The sequence below is a fragment of the Perna viridis genome, chromosome 2 (assembly GCF_037379345.1).
Source record: "Perna viridis isolate PV_CMFRI_1.1 ecotype Kerala chromosome 2, ASM3737934v1, whole genome shotgun sequence".
Taxonomy (NCBI): domain Eukaryota; kingdom Metazoa; phylum Mollusca; class Bivalvia; order Mytilida; family Mytilidae; genus Perna; species Perna viridis.
Window position 1 is genome coordinate 20,232,596 of NC_142446.1, and position 21,667 is coordinate 20,254,262.

Consider the following 21,667-nt stretch of genomic DNA (forward strand, 5'->3'; position numbering starts at 1 on the left):
TTTTTAGAAGTTGGATTATCTCCCATTAGAGTCCTCTGATCATAAAGACAGTCCTGCATGCACATCTACATAAGACTCCCACCCTTCCTATAAAGTTCCACTAAAACCCTTGAGTTGTTCAGGAGGACTTGCACTTACAAGAAGTGTGGACAGATGAACAACAGGATGGACAGACTTAAAAGTTGATTCCTGTAATGCATAGAGACCATTATGATGTCTAGACCTCTGTCATCATCATTTATATGTCGGCTCTTAAGTATCTTCAATATGTATACAAATGTATAAACAATAAAACAAGTTAAGAAACTACAGACAGTGTGGGTTACAAATTATGTTTTGTATGTACTTATTAGAGCAAATTATAATTTTACTGTGTCGGCTATCTTTTTTTAAAGATAGTACTTGTTTTAGTTACAGATTACTTAAAATAGGTTCTGCACACAATATAAAGCGACAAAAATGGCCCTTACTGTTCAACATTAAAAAATGTAAGAAAAAAATAATCAAATTTCTCTACAATACTATTAGGAGTTGCACATCTTTAATATGTATGTAAACACTGTGCAAAGTTTGAACAATATTGGTTCAATACTTTTTGAGTCACAAAATACACAAATTATATTTCCTTAAAGAGAATGATGAACAGGCAGATAGTCTTTACTAAACCTGCTTTCACCTTTGGTAACCAGGTAGTAAAGACAAAAACCATAAAGCATTATCAGAAATATATGTTTAATCAGTACATTCAAAATCTCTCCATTGTACTATATTTACAATAAATTAAAAAATATATCATAGTTCTAACCACAACAAAAAATGCTTCAAAATATGATGCTCAAGATTGAATGATAAATTTGCAAATGGAAATGAGGAATGTTTATTAATCAGTCAGATCTACACAACAACCAGTGATTCACTAACAGGCATGCTTATTACTCCTGTTATAATGGGTATACTTTTTCCTTCTTTTAAAACAAACACCTGCAATAGAAATACATAATTGAATAGCTAATTAAGAATATATTAATAAAAAAAAAGATCAATATAAATCAGCCAAGAAGAACTATTAATACTTTGACTAAACTTTTCCACACATGTGACAGCAGAGATAGTTCATCAATTATTTATAAACAATTTAGTTTTTTTCAGGTGCACACTCTAAAAAAGATATCAATGCAAGGATATGTAACAAAGGTGTATCCAGAGATTCCCAAAAGAAGGGGACCGACTCAGTCATGGCTCAGTGATTTCCTGTATTATAAACTCCTTTTTTTTTACCTAAGCCACCCACCCCTTGGATCTGTCTATGAGCAACCATGGTTTACAACATTATGTTAGAAATGTTATATAGAAATTGATATATAACATGTACAACAAGAACAAGTTGCATCATCTAAATATGACAGTTTGACTCTTTAACCTTGGCCTCTGACTTTTGGTGTTTAAAATTAGATATCATTTCAATTTAAAAAAAGGATTATTTGGTAAAGTTGTGTTTGATTTCAAAAATCCAAAACTGATACAAAAACTTGTAAGTCATATAAAATATGTACAAAACCAGAATTGTGAAACTCAAAATCATGCTGACAGGTAGGAATTCCAGATTGAAAATAACAGAAATAAGGAATACTGGCAAGGCATTAGTTTTGAAATGTATAAAAACCAATGAAAGGTTATAAAAAATAATTGAACGGATGAACTCTAGGCAATAGTCAAAGGAAATAGTCCATATAAAAAAACATCAAGGTAAAACAGGAAAGTTGATAGAATAATTGCTACATATTCTAACATGTAGAGGTTTGTTTAGTTGTCTTTCTGTTTTCTGACTAGCTAGAATACACTTATGATAACTGACCATAATAAAAAAAGATATTGAGCCCAGGATAGCTTACATACATGTCAAGTCTCCTACACTGTGCAAGTCACACGAATTTTAAGTTTGTACCCAAGTTAGTTTAAATCTATCGAAGACTATTTATTTCAGAAAGTTCACACATATTATGAACTGAAATTTGATTCTGCGACCTTAAACCTTGAGCTTTAAATTCAACAAAATTTGAAATTTACAAAAACTCTATTCCAATTCATCTAAGAAAATTGATTTTTGAGTGCTCACAAGGGTGTAGCAGAAAAAAAGGATGGAGGGCATACCATTACTATTGATGATTGCAACTTCCTTGTGGAACTTAATGCAGAGGTATATTTTACAATCCTTACCTTAACATTATCACACACTCCTTTATCACTCTGACACTCAACAAATGTATCAAAGGCATAGTTAAGTCCAGGCACTAACATGGGAACCTTTAAAAGTCACACAAAAATCCATCAGTAATTTGTTAAAGTAGATCTTAATGATTTCTAGTCAATAGATTTTTCTAGTTTTTCTTCAAAATGACTTTGAATTCACATACTTTAGAATATTAATGTAAAAATCAAAGGTCAACAAAACTGATTTTAAGAAAATTGGGACTTAATAAAGTCAATCTTTTACATTGTATATGGTTTTGGTAGGGAATTTTCATTTTTTGCAATCCATCAAAATACTGGTAAATAAAGTTTCCTATAAATGTATATATAGAAAGCTTTTAAAACAGACATTATTTCATGTTTCGGAAAGAAATAAGACTAAAATTCCCATAACATGACATTTTCCTGCAAATTATCTCCCCTTTTTTACAATTAACCAACAGTTCAAGTGCTCTGAGTCTCAGCATTTGTTTTTTTTTTACCTTGAATTTTACTCAACACTAATTTGAATTAAGTTTTATTTACTCACTCACAGATTTAAACTAAAGCAAATTCAAGGAACCTGTAAGTTATTGAGATGTAATGCTTAGTTTTATTCAACACAGTTATTTAATTCTTTCTACAATACTAAAACAACAGTAATCACTTTTCATCAAAAGAAATATTCACCTGAATTAACGACTTTTTGAACACATAAAGTTTTTCATCATACTGGAATGTAATGATAAGGTTTGAAGATGCCTGATTCAATGATGTATTTTGTATGTTTACTGTCAGCTTAAATGTAGGTCCAATTCCTTGAACCTGGAAACATAGACATAGTGAAATTAATTTGAATCAATTTCATTGGTAGAAATCTCATCAGATTAAATGCATTAATGACATTCTGCATAGTTAAGTTTGGTTCACTCCTTTCATCTGCCAATTATCTTATGGTCACTACTTCTATGGTATGATGCAAAAGCCTTCTAGTCAAGTTTTTGATTTCTAAGGAGGGGGTGAAATTTTCTATCCCTGCAATTTTATTTTGAGAAAATATCTATTACAATAGTACAATTACACATCCCTCTATTATATTTTTGTGGCCTGCTCTGGCTTTTAATTTCTTGAAAATTTATTTCAAATGTCATCTTAGCCTCCCCCACTCTCCTAATGAGAGTACCCAAAATTGTTCAGTGGAATTTGACAGACATACAGAAACCAGGATGACACCTCCTAAACTTTTGTTGCAATATGAGGAAGAGCTTAGTTAACACATGACCAATAAAACATTAGTAATATTGTATTTTTCCTTTCATACCGTGGCATTAAGTTTAAGTGGCTCTGTAGGATCTGATGAAATTGGATTCATACTGTTTTCCAATGACTTGGCATATTCTCTAGCAGTATTCAATCTCAATAGATACAAATCCCTCTGGAAAGTCCTGTGCATTGCTGCAAAAGAACCAAAAAAAAGTATAAATGTAATATTTCTAGGGCATTGATTACTAACAGGATATTTTATGCCAAAAATAATTTTTGAATGAACTGATACTCTTTTTTTATCTTAATAAACAAATTGGTCTTTGCAACTAATTATTATCTGACATAGTAACGAACCAATAGAAACTTTAATCGCTTACCACAGTGTTCTTTTTATATTAGCTAACAGAAAAAAAAAACTAATTTGTTATAGCAATACAAATCAATATATGAGATGTAATAAATTTGGGCAGTTAGAAAACTTACACATATGCAGACAAAAATATATGCAATGGAAATAGCTTAAACACTTACTGACAGCATTTTCTCTCTCCCTCATGGTCTGATCTACAAACAACTTTGTCTTTTTAGGAACATTTAACTTAGTGTTTTGTGCCGCTGGTGGTCCAGCAGATATGTCTTTCTCTTCAAATGTGGCATTTCTCTTCAATATCTTAATTAAAAGACCTCCTCCTGAAAATGAACAGCTTCATACAAATGCTGCAAGTTTAAAAATCAATATCTTCAGAAATCAATAAATGTTTACGGACAGATTTTTTCTAGTATATGTGATATCATTTTTTGCTATCTTGGGAGAAAATCCTTTTGTTAAATACTAAATACAATTAAGAAATAACTTGGGTACAGCATTTGTATTCGATTATTTTAACACCCAGCGACAGCGAGGTGTTAAATGAGTATATAAATGCCAAACCCATGTTAAAATGAATACAAATCTACCCCCACAAGGAATTACACATATATTTCTTTTCTAATATGACAAGTACGGTAATTTTTGTGACAAAAATTTCCCTAGGCGTAGCCAAAATAACGGCTGTTCTGTTTAACCTTCCCTGTATGGAAGTTGGATTAATTAAGAAATAAACGACATATCCAAGTAAACCATCTATTGAATAAGTATCAGTATCAGTATAGTATTAGATAACCTCTCAGCTGTCAAATCAGCGCGTTTACATTTTTAAATGAGTGTTTTGTCTTGAAGCGAAAGAAAAGAGACAAGGCGCAGGTGCTAAAGGTGGGGTTGTACTAACATATACTGTTTGATGATATGAAGACGTCATATTAGAAGAAAATTTTTATCTCTCTAGATGAAATTAAAATTCTTTTCAAAGATGTAGTTAGGTATAACCAAAGAGTTTGAACCCTGAACATTTTTGGGGCAAGTATGGATACATCATTCAGGCTTGATAGAGAAAAATATACAAGAAGATATTATAAGTTATTAACCCCCAGGTGACAGTCAGTAGATTCTGTTGGAGGGTGGGGCATTTGCAGATTCCCTCCAACAGATCTACTGACAGTCTAAATAATCATAGACGGTTACCAGAGTTTATAACATTTTTGCATGATTTTTCTCATCTACATTATGGGGAAATAAATTGATATTATAATTATTATACAATACTAATTAAGCACCTATCTAATAAAAACTTCTGTAAGCACTGTACAAATACATGAGACAATAAATTATATAACAACATAAATAAAATGACTATATATACAAAAATGTTCAAAAATAACAAGTTAAAAAAAAAAATTGGCTACTAAAAGTATTAGCAAAAATAGTAGTAAGGAAAGTGTTAAAATTGATCTTTGTATTGAACTATATTTCTTCAAAGTTATTTTGAAAATCATTCAGTGGTAGATCTATATCAGTCTCAGCATCATTCTGCAGCTATTGATATCATTGTTGGATGGATTTTCCTTTTATGGTCATTTGCCTATTTCATTCAAAAATATTCATCAATGGTGGATGGATTTTTCTGAAATTGCATATTGCTGCTATTTGGACGAACAGTTTTATCCAATCATGAGTGGTCAACTCAACACGAAGTTGTACTTTTATATTTTAAGACCCAGTATCCAAAATTTAAATAAAGGAGTTAATTCAACATATTTGATAACCACTAGACTTCCAGTTCTGTTGAAATCAAACAAACAAATTTAATTTTGGATCCAATGAACCAAAAACACAACAGTTTGAGAAATTGGTATTATGATTCATTCAAGGACCATTTGTTAAAAAAAAGAAAAATAAATGCACCAGTAACTGTTTCCCTAAGGTTCATGTTGTACATTGACAACAAGAAATATGTTTACCTCTTGTAGTCATGATAAGAGTTGCATCTTCTCTTCCAAATCTACCAAATCTGAGACCTGTCACTACATCCTCAGTTGATATTACATTAACAAGGTATTTCTCTTTATACAAATGGACTTGACTATTGTTTAGAGCCACTAGGACACCTTTAAACCCTTTTGACGGGTAATCCATTGTTTCCATTGTTGTTATACTTGCTGGTAACTTAACTGTCCACACTTTTTTACCCTATACATAAAAAAAGCAAACAATTTAAAAAATGTTCTCTGTAGCTCAGCTTGATAAGCCTGCAGATTTGGAACCCTGAACAGATGGGGCAAATATGAACACAAATTTCAAGCTTGATACAGCTCTGAACTTTGATTGTAATTAAATATATGACACAGGACAAGATTTTGTTCAGAATGGAAGCGGTCAAAGAACTTAAAACACAGGCAGTTAGTACTATTGAATGAATTTTATAGTGTGTTTGTTGTTTCATTTCACTTTGGACATTACATTAAAGGGGATGGTTAAGGCCTTATAAAACTAGTTCAACCCTAGTGCAGATTACAGTCAGGAGATGTTGGTTATTAATGTGTCTATGCGTCTTTGTGTCTTTACATTACTTTTTAGTTTGATTTTGAAGAATTATCTCAGTTCATTTACCATGGAGTTTATTACCTTGTATTCAGGGCCTTCCAGAGCTTACTTAAAGGTGTGTTTACACTTATTAAAGATCTTTTGGTGATCTCTAAAAGTATTTACTATTTTGTATTAAGGTTATACACTGGTGCATTTGTTATGTTTCACCATGTCTATTCTTTTTCTATTATAAGAGATTACGTATAGATCCCAAAATTTTGTTTCTGGAGGGTATGATAAATAAAAATAGAAAGCCATAATCAAAAGAAATAAACAATTCACAATGTCCTGGCATTCCATGGAAGCTTTCTAAGGTACAATGAGAAAACAGAAAGAGTAATCATGGGAACCAAGGTTATAGCGGTAATCAAAAGAATGTAATCCAGGGACAAAGACCAGACATGGAAAATAGACATACACAACAAAGAAGATAAAGTAACTAAAATCATACATACAAAGTAACAAAAGCAAATGAGCAACTCGGACTCCACTAAAACCTGGGAGCACGGACCAGGTGCACCGGTAGGGTAAGCGTCCTCTGTTTTTCTAGAAACACCCGCCAAGTTGCTCATAAAAAGTCAAGTCCGGGGTAGACAAATGAGGAAAGGAAAACTATGATCTGTTGAATAAATCAGTTTTCATGGTGCAGATGGATACACCATAACGATCTACGAGTTCATGATGATGACCATAAAACTTCTGTAGTAATGACTTCAATCTTGTAGCAACATAACCCTGTTCCAGAAGCCCATTTGTTAGGGTTCTAGCGTGATACAAAAGGTCTGCGTAGTTTCGGCAAGCTTTGGCACAACGTATGAGTTGTGATATGAACACTCATATGTAGGTGCCAAAGGGATGTTGCCACAGATGAAAGGAAAGTTGACAATTCTGAATGAAAAGTCATCACGTTTGTCGTAAAGTTTGGTCAATAGTTTTCCTTTACCATCGATTTCTAAGTGTAGGTCAAGATATGAGGCTGACTTCACAGTGCTGAAGTATCCTTTATCTCAAGTTCTTTTGGGTAGATGTGATGTATCAAATCCCCGAAATTAGGATTGTTTAAAGATAATACATCATCTACATAGCGGATACTGAGATTGAAGGATCTAGCCAAACGATATTCTTTCTTTCTGATCAGATCAGCTATAAAGTCAGCCTCATAAAAGTGAAGGAATAGGTCAGTAAGTAAAGGAGCACAATTTGTTCCCATTGGAATGCCGACTGTTTGTTGAAAAACACGTCCACCACACTGGACAAATATGTTGTCGATTAAAAATTCCTGCATTTTGAAAACATCTTCCTCTGTATATTTGGAAGATGATTGGGAATTATTTCTTACAAAGTATGAGGAATCTCTACCAAGAACTATATATTTGTATCTAGGTGTACCATCTTTTTTGGAAAAACAACGATGTATAATGTTTTTAAGTCGGGATTTTAACTGAGTATGGGGAATAGAAGTACAAAGTGATGAAAAATCATAGGTTTTAATGCTATTATATTCAGATAATAGTCTTCAACTGATTGTCTCCAAAAGATCTTTCGAATTTTTCAGGATCCACATTGAAGTGATACAACTACGGGAGTAACAAGTGTTGTGGTAGGACTGCAGACCCTCTTTGACAGTTGTGAGTATAGAAGTTAAAAGTTTTGAAAGAGGTTTGGTGGTACATTTTGCAGATCCAGCTATGAAACATTGTTTGTATATATTCTTGTGGAGTTTAGGAATCCAGTACATAGATGGTAAATCACAATCATCGTCCTTGGTAGAGAGACCAAAAGAGGATAGCACAGATTTATAGTTTTCCACAATCTCTTCTTTGGAGAGAGTGGTAGCAGTATAGGTCTTATCACTGCTATTGTTTTCTACATCTACCTCTGATAATAAACATTGGATGTAAAACGTTTTGCAGACAAAAACAATGTTGTTTTGGGCTTTGTCTGCTGGTACGACAACATATTTGTCATGTATAGTAGACAATGTTTTTGCTACATCAGGGTCGTTGAAAACTGATGTAGCCTTGGCACTCATTGATCTACTTAAAACTTTCATTCGTTTCAAAATTAAAGACCTCACGGCCTTTAACCACTCTGACAGAGAATCAATGTCTTCTTGTTCTCGTTTTATCCATTTTCTTGCATAGTCCTTGACGGCATCCATAAGAACTTTAAAGTTATAATTCCAATTAATGGAGCCTGATTCACGGTACTTGGGACCTTTAGAAAGGATATTACGCAAAGATTCATTTTTGATAATGGTTAAATCTCCCATAACGACATGACCAGAAGGACCATATTTGAATGGAGAGGTTTTGCAAGAACAGTCAGATGGTTTAGCCTTGAAGTCCTCAATCTCAAGGTTCTGCAATAGCCTTTTATAATTGAAAATTTTTGATGCAATGGGTGAAGTATAGGAATATGAAATAATTGGTATGGATTTGTCTTTGAAATATGGGGGAATTTTGTTGGTAACGTTTTTGTGATGGAGGATGTTAGCCAAATTAATTGCATCTATACCTTTGTTGACAAACGGTAGTGGAAGAAATGATTGTTTTTCTTCATCTTGACTTTTCACACAAACTGGTTTAAAGAGTCTGTTGGAAACCAATATCCAAAATGATGGCAACAAGTCTGTATAATGATGAGGTGGGGTCAGAAGCAGGAGTGTCAAGACTTGTTTTGTAAAGGGAGTTTAGTAGAGTGAGAGGTATAGAATAAAGTTTGGTTCTAATGTGATGAAGTCCAAGAGGTTCTTGTATGAAAGGAAGGAGACCATCTATGGAGACATCATGTAACTTAGGTGACGTATAGTGGCGATGGCCATGACTCCTTTCCCGTCTTGGATTTTTGTCAAATAAATTCATCACATTTATGCTATTGTTATATTGGCTTGAAAGGTTTCCTATACTTTTGATGTTGTCATTGCACCCATAAGGTATTGCAGTACCTAATCTGCATATCCAGTACTCCTCTCTTTCCCTGCCATTGTTTTTACTTAGAACGGGACTGTTCTTCTAAAATACGAACTTTCATGGAGAGGGTTGAATGATCTTGTTGATTAAAGTGTTGATAAACTGTCTGGAATTTGGTGGTGTTAATTCCCGAACGATGACCGCACATTCTTTTATTTAATCGTTCTTGCGTTTCTCTGACATATATTAAACAACATAAGGTGCATTCTAATCCATATATTAAGTTTGTTGATTTGCAACTTAAGTTATCGTGACTTCTTGTATGGAAGGTTTTGTTTGTAAAGGAACTGGAGAAGTAAGGGTCGGTTATAAGAATGTTGCATGTTTTGCAATTTTTAATACCACATTTTGATATGGTACAATGTGGTTCGTCATCGTTATAGTCAAGTATATCGTTTGAAGTGATGGAACATGGTTTGATAATTTTGAAATAGTCAGAATTTTTGTACTGGAATAGATGGTCTGCAATTACCCAATTTTTGTATGAATAAAACCACATAACTGAAAAATGTGTAATCAAAAATCCAGTTACACAGATTACATATTTTAAAAGAAATTTTGACCTACATACACTTTGATGGTAGTTTCTTTAAAAGAAACAGATTCAGATGTGACTCTAACACTCTTAAAAGCTTACTTTTGATGTGTAGCAATGTAAAATCTCATCCATTGTACCAACATATATTGTTTTGTTAATCCTTTCCAGACCAACTGGCTGAGAATTCAACTCTATACAATGTTTCAAAAAATCTGTACTTCCTCTGCAAAATATAAATTAATACATCTACATGGTTAATTTTTAAGACTGAAAACATTTAATAAACAATTTACTTAAATTACCTGAAAAATTTCAAAAATGAATCTTATTCGTTATAAAAAGTACTTCTACAGGAAAAAATTTTTAAAAAAAAGTTGACAAATAGACAAAGTGATGACCCCACACTCCACGTAGACATGACTGTTAAGCCATAACACCCTAAATAGAACTATCGTACAAACATCTGGAAGACACATATGATGCTCCCTAACAATAAAGATTTGTCTATTTACTCTAAGGCAACACAGTAATATTTACACTAAGGCAACACAGTAAATAAACAACATTTCACTAAGATGCTAAGCTGCTAGGCATATGGTCTATAAATCCTACATTAACATATGCATGTGCATTAACTATAGAAGAAAACATAGATGAATATATTTTTAAGTCTTATACTTAAAAAGTAGGATTGGATTCACCCTCTGATAAAGATAAAATATTATCAAAAAAGTTTTGACATACCACACAAGTTGCTGCAAGTGTTTTCAAATGAAAATGAAAGAGTGCTTCCCACCATGGATATCTAAATTTTCCCAATGTTTCATTTTAGTTGGCGCAAGTGGTTTTAAGTTATTGTGTGAAAACATGTGGGACAGACAGATGGATGGACGAGGGTAAAATAATATGCGCCCTCCAAACTATTAGTTCAGGCATAAAAATCTGTGATAAATAACTCTTTCAACCTACACAATTTACAAGATCCTTTCATTCACAATTTTTACATTTATAAGAATTTCTCAGTGTATGTACCTTTTCAGGGTGTAGATACAACCATTCCTGCAAGCTACAACAACTCTGTATTCTACATCAAATAGTCCAGTAACACTTAAAAACACAGGAACACTAGGTAAATCCATCTGTAAAATAGTACAAGTTTCTATTATTTCAATTCATATTGTTGCTACAATACATCTTAGAAGAAATTTTGGGTTCTAAAATCCTATATAAAAAAATATCTAGACATGTAAACTATTTTAATCAAAGGCTTGAAAGTATTTATATCAAAAGGACAACCTCACTGCTTTGCTGTTAAATTAGAAATGCTCTGAGCAAAAAAAATATTACCACTTCATATGGACTTAAACTCTAAGTGTGATTCTCTCTCTTTAGAGGAATTCGAGAATGATTATTTTCTCTTATGTGTATCTACATATGATGCCTTTCTTTATAAAAAAAAATACATAAAAATCTATAAAGTAGTTAAGGAGTAGTTAGGCTAAAGAGTTTCTAACATGTAAACCCCTTAAGTTGGATTATCTCTTTTTGGAGGTATCAGAAAATAATTATATTTCTTCATGCATATCCACATAAGATGCATAACTCAGTTGTTGTTTTATCAAAATTCCTTAAGTGGTTTAGAAGAGGTTGCACTTACAATATTTTAACATGTAATATTATCAAATTGAATTATTTCCATTTGCAGGCATTAAACAAATGATTGTATTCCTTCATGCACATCTAAATATAATAACCAACTTTATCACAAAAATTTCACCCAAATCCCTCAAGTGGTTTCTTACAAGATATGTGGTCAGACAGGGTGATTCCTATATGCCCAAAGTATCATAAAAAAGCATTTGTTAAAAAAATGTTTGAAAAACTAATCACCAGAAATTAATTCTACCAAATAAAACACAGCCAAACCAGTCTTAGCAATAACCTGTTTTAAGTGACAATGATTCAATTTCAATATGCAGTACATTCTATGTAAATGAACCTATATATAAAGACCACCTATAATGTGACCACGATTTTTCTCTCTCTTGGGAGGTAACTTAAGTAGGTAGACCTAGGGTAAGGGACATAACTCTTGAAATCAATGATATGTTTGTATCATATTCAATTTCACCAAAGCCTATCAAGCTTTCATATGAAACAGAATGAAATCACTCCAAGTTATTTTGATGCTTACATGAAATTGATATAAAATGCTGCATACAAATGTTCCAATGATTTGTATGAGTTGTGTCCCTTACCATAGGTCTACCTCCTTTATACAGGTTTGACTGTATCTAATAGATATACATGCTTACTGTAGCCAGTACAGTGAAGGCCTCTGGATCCAGGACATAAATAGATTTATTTTCAGTTCCAAGTATTAAACAGCTGATAGCGTCTTCATCTGCTAATGACTTCTTCAATGTAGCTAAGCATGTTATCACAGTCTGCAACAGGAAGTATTTATAGGTTTTTAAAACAGAACTAAGACTGGACAGCAATGCTGTAAGTTACGTAATAATAAAACTGTCATTATTTCCCTCCCTACCATAGTGGAAAGATATGTTTGCCACCTTCTTGATTTTATTTTGACAAAATTGATTTAAGTTGCACTATACATATGCAGTTGAGGTGCACTGCTTCATACCAAAAATGACCCAGTCTAATTTTGTAATACTTGAAAATAAAAGATGAAACTTTGTTAAAATATTGATTGTGGGTAGTAGATCATTCGTACATAAATAGATGCATTACTTGTGAAGGTAAAGAGGTATGAAATGCACGCTTTAAGCTATCCAGAAAGATTCAGATCCTTGCCTGAGTGGGTTCTCTCCTCTGCACCAATTGGCTGTTTTTCAAAAATGCAAAATTTCACATGAACTTTAAGAATTTGTCTTTGTTTCACCCACTGCCTTGTACTTGCATAGACTTACTGAACTGTCTTTGTATCACCCAATGCCTTGTACTTGCATAGGCTAACTGCTTTGTTTCATCCACTGCCTTGTACTTGCATAGACTAACAGCTTTGTCGTTGTTTCACCCACTGCCTTGTACTTGCATAGACTAACTGATCTGTTGTTGTTTCACCCACTGCCTTGTACTTGCATAGACTAACAGCTTTGTATTTGTTTCACCCACTGCCTTGTACTTGCAAAGACTAATTGATCTGTCTTTGTTTCATCCACTGCCTTGTACTTGCATAGACTAACTGATCTGTCTTTGTATCATCCACTGCCTTGTACTTGCATAGGCAAACTGCTTTGTTTCACCCACTGCCTTGTACTTGCATAGACTAACTGATCTGTTGTTGTTTCACCCACTGCCTTGTACTTGCATAGACTAACAGCTTTGTATTTGTTTCACCCACTGCCTTGTACTTACAAAGACTAATTGATCTGTCTTTGTTTCATCCACTGCCTTGTACTTGCATAGACTAACTGATCTGTCTTTGTATCACCCACTGCCTTGTACTTGCATAGACTAACTGATCTGTCTTTGTATCACCCATTGCCTTGTACTTGCATAGACTAACTGATCTGTCTTTGTATCACCCACTGCCTTGTACTTGCATAGACTAACTGCTTTGTTTCATCCACTGCCATGTACTTGCATAGACTAACTGATCTGTCTTTGTTTCACCCACTGCCTTGTACTTGCATAGACTAACTGATCTGTCTGTTTCACCCACTGCCTTGTACTTGCATAGACTAACTGATCTGTTTTTGTTTACCAAATACCTCATTCTTATAGAAATTAAATCTTAAACAGTTGCTTACCTGTCTTTTTAAGGGGGAGTGTTTATACATGTTGGCAAAAGCTTCACAGTCAGGTACATCTTGGAGTTGAAGAAAACGTAAAGACCTAACTGTCAAAACTGCTCCTTCAGCTCTGAAAAGAATAGTAGGAGTGAAGATTAAAAATTGGGTTCTCTTTTGTGAGTTTGAGAAGTTTAAGTCTTTGTCATGAGTGGAATGCAGAGGAACGAGTGAAAAAGACCAAGAATTTCTCTAATGTGTGTAAGTGAACCTGATCTTTGATCTGTAACAAGTATAAGTACCTTTTTTGTGTTTTTTTTCCATGCAAACACAAATATTTTGTTTGGTTCTCTTTAAGATGCCACCATTTCTTGAAACTCAGTATATCGTGACATCAAATTTTCTTTTGCCTTTGTTTTGAATATGTCTATGACACTGCCACTTTTAAGACATTTCATTGGCCAAGAAAATTAGTTAAGACCAGTGTGTGTTACCTTATCTTACAAGGGTCATCTCAACTCGCAAAGGGCCATTCCCAGTAGAATGTAACTTCTAAAACTTCTGATATTTTGTTTATGCGACATAAAGATATCCAGAACTTTATTGCAAAAGCACATAAAAAGTTATTAAGTGTATTTGGCATTATCATTCTAACATGATATTATGTTTGCCTGAAAAATGAGTGAAGGACTGAACAAAAAAACATATTTACATAAATTTTCAGGCCAACAAATGTGTAAAATTGCCATCAGATATATTCTGGGATTGCTTCTTTCAATTTGTTTAATCAATGTCTAAGTCATGTTCAGACATTAGAAACCAAAAAATCAGTTTGCAATGGCTCACTAGTGATAATCCCACTTTCAATCAAGATATAATTAACATGAACAAATTCCTTGGTAAACAGGAAGTTATGGCAGAACTTTCCCGCAAATGAACCCTACATATCGCATAACTACATATAGAATGTGTTAAAATTTCAAGCAACTGATGAATAGTTGCTGAGAAAAGTTTGAGGAAAATTTAAACTTACAAAAATATCAAAGTCAAAAAAGTCCTCGATAAACAGGAAGTTATTGTCAAATTTTTCTGAAAGTGGATCCCATCATAAAAAGAATGTGTGAAAATTTCAAGCCACTTTGATGTGTAGTTGCTAAGAAAAGTTTGACGAAAATCTTTACTGACAAAAAACATTAAGTCAAAAAATGAAGTAGACTTTTTCCAAAATTTAATCCCACCATATGGCATGCCTACAGGAAAAACGTTTTATAATGGTAAGCTACTGTGATAAGTTGCTGCTGAGAAAAATGTGTGACAAAAATTTCAACATGCAAAAAATATAAAGTAAAAAAATTAACAAAGTCCTTGGTTAACAGGAAGTTGTTGAATATTTTTGAGAATGAATCCCACCATACGGCATACTTACAGGAAGAATGTGTTAAAATTTTAAAGCCATGGTAATGAGTAGTTGCTGTGAAAAATGTGATTAAAATTTCAAATGGCAAAAATATTAAGATAGAAAATACAAAAAATCCTTGATAAACTGGAAGTTGTTTTCAAATTTCTCTGAAAAAAATATTCCACTAGATGGCATACCTACAGGAACAATGTGTTAAAATTTCAAGCAGCTGTGATGAGTAGTTGCTGAGAAAAATGTGACAAAAATTTCAGCTATGAAAATACATGTATGTCAAAAAGAAGATGTTGCTGTCAAATATTTCCAAAAATGAATCCCACTATATGGCATACCTACAGAAAGTACATGTCAATTCCAATCTCCTGTGATGAGTAGTTGCTGAGAAAACTGTGATGGAAAAAAAGTGTTACAGAAACACAGAAACAAGGAATCGCAGACCCTGGGAAACACAGACACATGGATAAGGGTAAAACAGTATAACCCCCTATCTTTTGGAGCGGGGATATATTTATCATTGTAGTGGTACTTTAACAAGCTGTATAAATTTGTGATTGTTTTCTAAGTTTAAGTGTGAAATAAGTTATCTTGAAACTTTCTTAGGTCTAATCCCAGCAACTTACCTCATGCCCTCTAACATTTCTCTGAGTACAAATATGTTTATTTTCTCCTAAAATTAAAAAAATATATGAAATTTGTTATTACCAACAGATTTTATTTAATGCAAAAACAACTCTTTTTCTTTATGCATGTAATAAAAATAAGAGTATATGGAACTATTCAAAGACTATTGAAAAAGTAGAGGCTCCTAGGAGCCTGAATCCCTTACCTGGTTCATTTTCGCCTTTATCAGACAACAAAAAGGAGTCATCCTTCAACAATAAAAGTGGTATCCCTCTGTAACTCAATGACCTTGATCTCAAGATATAGAAAATCAGAAACAGTTCTAGATTCTTTTTAGAACTAGGTATGTACCATGATTGGTTTAAAGGCTTTAAAGGCAGATGGTAATGTTATGGTATTATTCTTTTTCAAGCAATTTTAGTGGGTACATACCTCCTTCACTTGATTCCATAAGTCTTGTTCAACTGGATTTACTTCCAATGTTGGCAAAGTAAATTTGAAGTAAGGACGGAGATTTTTGTAGATATAAATATACGGCCCTGATGCAACTGCTACAGCTACAAGATAAAAGTGAAACAAATGGTAAAACCACCAATACAATTTCTACAAGCAACCAATGTATAGTAAAAAAAATTAAAATAAACAGATAAAAAACGGACAAAATCAAGAATAATCACGAAAATGAAAATAGCTACTGTGTTCATACTACAAAAACTAATTCATTAAAATAACTATTCAGTAATCAACGCAACTAAAATATGTGATGTTTCCATTCACTTATATCAGGGAAGCCACTCTCAGACATGAAATTTAAGGACTTCTGCAGGGTCTTTCCAGGATTTTTGGTGGTTTACGAGGATAAGTATAAATGAGAAATTGTGCATAACCACTGTGTTTACTGAACTATTTATTTATACATAAGGTTATTTTCCTGAGTGAAATTCCTCTAACAGCAATGAACTTTAATTATTTTAAAGCCAATCCTAACAAAGTCTATATAATGCAAAAAAATAATTGTGCATCTCATATTAATACTGAATAAACTTCAAACCCATACACTACACATTTGATTTATGTTTACCACAGGGACAGATAAACAACTTACTGAAGTATATTTTTTTTGAAATTTTGATATTTCTTTCTAAAGACATATAGGTACGTTCATTTTATCATAAAATTATTATTTAATGCACATTTGTTAAACATAGCCATAGCTACTCAGTACAGCATTTCTCTCACTAGATATGAATTTCGATAGATGCAATAGTTTTTATAAACACCTAACAATAAATCAACCCTTACGAACCTTTTAAACAGTGGAAAATTTTATCTAAATAGACCTATACTAATAAAGAACAATAAGATATTCACCTTCCTCTTATTTTAATGATTACAATATATGTAGCCATTCTCCATTCTTATCTTTAATTTTAAATATTATTCATCAAAAGCCATCCAGTTGCTTTTACAATATATAATATAGATTATTACAAGTGACTTGATACCCGGCTTAATTATAACTGAACCCCAATAACTATTTATTCATCACTGTACAGAATATTTAGTGAATACAAGATGCTCATGCATTTTATTAATTTGTCTCTTCTACATATATTCATTTTAATTCTGAATTTTGAAAGTGTTTAGTATTTTAGTACATTAAGTGATGACCCCCCACCCTTTCTTGTGTTTCTTGCATCTTTGTTAAAACTTATATATTTTAACAATATTTGAAACCTTTGCAAATTTGTTCCTTTCCTATTGTCACAGATAATTATCTATGGAAATAAATAGGTACAATGTTGAGGGACAAATCAACTATGTTAAAAGGGAAGTAATTATCCTAGTTCCCAGGACTAGGTATTAACTACTAGCTTTACTCTGTTATACTTGTAAATGTGTAACATACTACATATTGCCATCAGGAACCAGTCTAGGGTTAACAATTCCGGTTATTAAATTTTCATTGACTTTCCCCAGAATTTTTCCCAATTTTCCATTACTGGGAGCACACAAATATAAATTCCTGCCTTTTCTCCTGTTTTCCCAGATACATGGCAACCCTGCCTATGGTACGTTGTATATTTGAAGTTTTGACATTCTTTGTTGATTTTTATGTTTTTGATTGATCCATTAAATCATTTTTACTAAAAAACGATATATAAGGTTTTCATCAGTTAGTAAGGTCAATGTCTTTAATATGATTCTAGCTTAACTATTAAGGAAAAGACAAACCAACAAAATCTTGGTTACACAGTAGTCTTACCTGGAGTTCTAGGCTCATTGACATCCATGTAAAATGTAACTACTCCAGTTGGTAAGTCAATTATTGCATTTTCACTCATGACATTGGTTCCTATGTGAAAAATAAAACAAACAAAAATGAACTCTGTTTAAATGATATTATTTTTAAATAATATGTTCAAATCATTCATGAAGTACTCTGGCTTTTTGTCCCAATAATATCAAAATAATTCATGGCAGTAAAAAATGTGTAAATGGTTTTAATCATGGACTACACTATTATAAGAAAATTAACCCTTCAATCAATTTGACAGGATTCAATTCAAATGTAAGCTCCATCCCATATTTTAAATGGTGCATATCTTATAGCATGAATTATTTCTCATTTTCAGTTTTTTTATACCTGAGACCTGCATAATGAAAGCAGCCAAAGTCACATGAAAGTCAGGAAGGCTTTAAAATGTTGACAAAGTAGGAAAGGGCCCTGCTGAAAATGAAGTGTTCACAAAAGGCTGTTTACCAACTGGAACTGAACTTAATCATACACATTTTTAAAAGCTTTTACAATAATATAGGCCTTATGGTAAAGATTATACCATCAACTGAAAGTTTCAAACTATCTATTTTAGTTTTCAAAGAATTGGCTTAAAACTGCAAACATGTCATTTTCACCTTTCAAGGGTTTTTCTGACAAGATTTGACCCAGTGTTCAATTTAAATTTCAATTAGTGAGTAGTTCATACCTGAAATGTACACAGGTATAGTAAATATGACAATGACATAATTTTGTATACCTTTATAAACCTTTAATTTCATATCATAAGACCCAGTTCCTAAATCAGCAATAACTAGTTTCCAGTCTCCATCAGCTTGTATATCAGATAATGCTATACACTGTGTCAAAGTGTAGAGTGATGCCACTGGGTCATGGTATGCATTCAGCCACTTTTCATTTCCTTGGCTTAAAAGAAAAATAGTTATATCAATAACACTATTACATAAAATGTACCATTATTTTAAATAGTACCATAGTAAAGAAATACTTGGCAGATACAATGAACAATTGGGATAAATATGGATAAAATGTACACAACATTCAAACCTCACGCAGCTCTTAAAGAAAATAAGCAATCCAAGCTTGAGTGATATCATATGTACATTTGTAATTAAGTACATGTGTATGAATCTCTAAAACACATCTGCATAAAGATTCCTACACATATACTTAAGATACATATATAACTTTTAACTTGCTTTTGGTTCCTTTTCTATCCCTTTTCCTAACCAGTAAAAGTTATAACCCCTATAAGTCAATCAAACATTCTATTTGTGGTATGGAAACTAAAAGCACAATGATATACATACAGCTACATTTTAAGTACAACTGTTGTGTTTTCTGGTATAAGCCGCTGTTCTATTTCAGCGCATTCCTACTTCTGTAGGTTGGATGATTGTGCGTAAAAATGATATGTGCACTCACATTCGAGAAGATCTATTTACAGTGATCTCGGTGAATATGTATGTGCAGTACAATTGTTTTTGGAAAGCTCTGATGGGGTATTTACAATATGGTTGTATATAATGTCCTCCCACAAATAAATCCTGGAAAATCCCATAGCCACTGGTGTCCAAATAAATAGAGAGATATATGGTTGAGGAGTCAAGGGAAGCACAAATTACAGACAAAAATAACCTCAATAGCCTCTATAGATCATTGCATAATTTTCAAGTAAGCCTTTCAATGTTTATGTGGTATTCCTTTTTCATTACAACTTGAAACAGGCCAACTGGGATGATATCCAGTTATCCTTTCAGCTTCTCGGGATGTTTAATGGGCATTCTGTTCAGTTGTCTACAATCAATCAGAAAGTGATAAAACTCTTCATCTTCTAAGTTACACATGGCACACTTGGGTGAAAAACAGAAACTGTTCTTGACTTTGGCTGTTTGTTAAATTTAAGTCTGCATAGCCAGCCTAGCCTCATTTTACATGTAAATGCCCTTGCAATGTTTTGAACCTGGTTGTAAAAAAACAACAATCAATAAATCAATAACTTTGTTTAGTATACAACAAATTTGGATCTGTAACACAATGTTTGGACTTCAGTTACTTTGGTGGCAGTGGCTGTTCCTCCATGCATTCGTGGACGGGGCGCCTCTACAGGCTAATTGTCCACACATCTGGTTTTGAGTCAATAACACACGGAATCATGTTGGAAACAGTTCATTTACCCTAGTAAACACAGGCACAGGCCTTTGGGACCAGGATTTTTTTTATCTTAAAAATATTGTTTAATCATCTTGTTTCCAGATTTGAGTTATTATGTCTGTTCTCTAACATGTCCACTTGCTATTTAATGCTGGTTATACTATTCCCAGTTTTCATCTGTAAAGATGTTAATGATATATATCCATTCACACTAGTTCTTCTTTGTAGAACTCAAATTTTAAGAACATTCAATGCATTTTTTAACACATGGGATATTTATATTATCAGCCAAGATTTAATTATTTATTTTTAAACATCTGGTAAAACGATGCATCGACTTCGGCATTAGTCATCATAACTTCTGTGACCTGTTCTGTGTTTGACCAATACAAAACCCATACATTTTCAAGCACAGGGGCTTGCTCCCATTATCAAATATGCAGTCAAACTAGAATATAATATGAACAGAAAACTGTTCAGCTTATTAAATGTGAACACAGTTTGTGACAACATTAATAGTCGTACATTTGCGGATAAGTTCCCCCCGTGCAGGTCCGGTTGATAAAAGAATAGGCCTGCAGCAGGGCTAAGCTTGTCGTATAAGGCGACTAAATAGTGCTCAGAAACCTAGCTGGGGGCTAGGGCTCTGCCCACAGAGCAACTGGGATTTGTGCCACAGGTGGTGGAATGGGGTACCCCTGGCGTGTTACATGCTGGGGTTGTCAGGCTATAATACGGAAAACCTGACTGCAAACTATAGTGGTGCACCGTGTTGGGAAAGATGCCACGTTCCTCGCACGTTAAAGAACCCTGCTGTGGTATTCGATAGGAGTAGGAACCTTTGTGGTCCGCCACAGGAGGCTAAATTGCCCGATCTTACCCATCCCCCCTTTTTCCAGTGGCAATCAAAATTTGTCGACCCTATTATCCTTGTGACCCATCCTTTTTTTCATTTCATGTTCATTATATCATCCATTTCATGTTCATTGTCTGAATATAGCTGAAATATTGCTGCTCGGACGTTAAACCCCAACAAACAAAACAACAAAAACAAACAAGCGTATAAGTTCGTCAAAATTTTCGTAATGAATCTGACGTTTCCGTATGTTTTTGACGCAAACCGGATGTGTGGACGATTAGTCTGAAGAGGCTCCCCGTCCACGAATGCGTGGACGAGGAGCCACTGCCTACTTTGGTGGTGGAGGGGATAATTGATGCTTTTACGTCAATTAATTACGATCAAACTTACATAATTTGTTCATTTGTTATTTCCTGTTTTTCATCTAATGTTGCCATTACGCTTAGTTTGCAAATAAACGGTAAAGTGCGTTAACAATTAGTGCAGTAGATGGTAGTGAATGTAAACATTCTTTCTAACCGGAAATTGACTGGGGCTAAAAATTCTCGGGCAAAACACCTGTAAATTAAAATATATATATATAATTGACATACGG

At 33.2% G+C, this 21,667-nt stretch overlaps 1 protein-coding gene across 1 annotated transcript; it reads right to left on the reverse strand.

Moving 5' to 3' along the window:
* Positions 1-715: 715 nt before the first annotated feature.
* On the reverse strand, positions 716-21,621 carry LOC148623991 (BBSome complex member BBS1-like). Its single transcript, XM_088566387.1, has 15 exons — positions 21,463-21,621; positions 18,799-18,965; positions 18,027-18,116; positions 16,193-16,317; positions 15,760-15,806; positions 13,744-13,855; positions 12,283-12,414; positions 11,000-11,106; positions 10,067-10,190; positions 5,833-6,061; positions 4,027-4,185; positions 3,551-3,684; positions 2,920-3,054; positions 2,218-2,304; positions 716-981 (listed from the first exon to the last, which is right to left on the reverse strand). Exons 1-15 carry the CDS (start codon positions 21,507-21,509, stop codon positions 895-897), a joined length of 1,782 nt encoding a protein of 593 aa, XP_088422513.1. The 5' UTR covers positions 21,510-21,621; the 3' UTR covers positions 716-894.
* Positions 21,622-21,667: the final 46 nt, after the last annotated feature.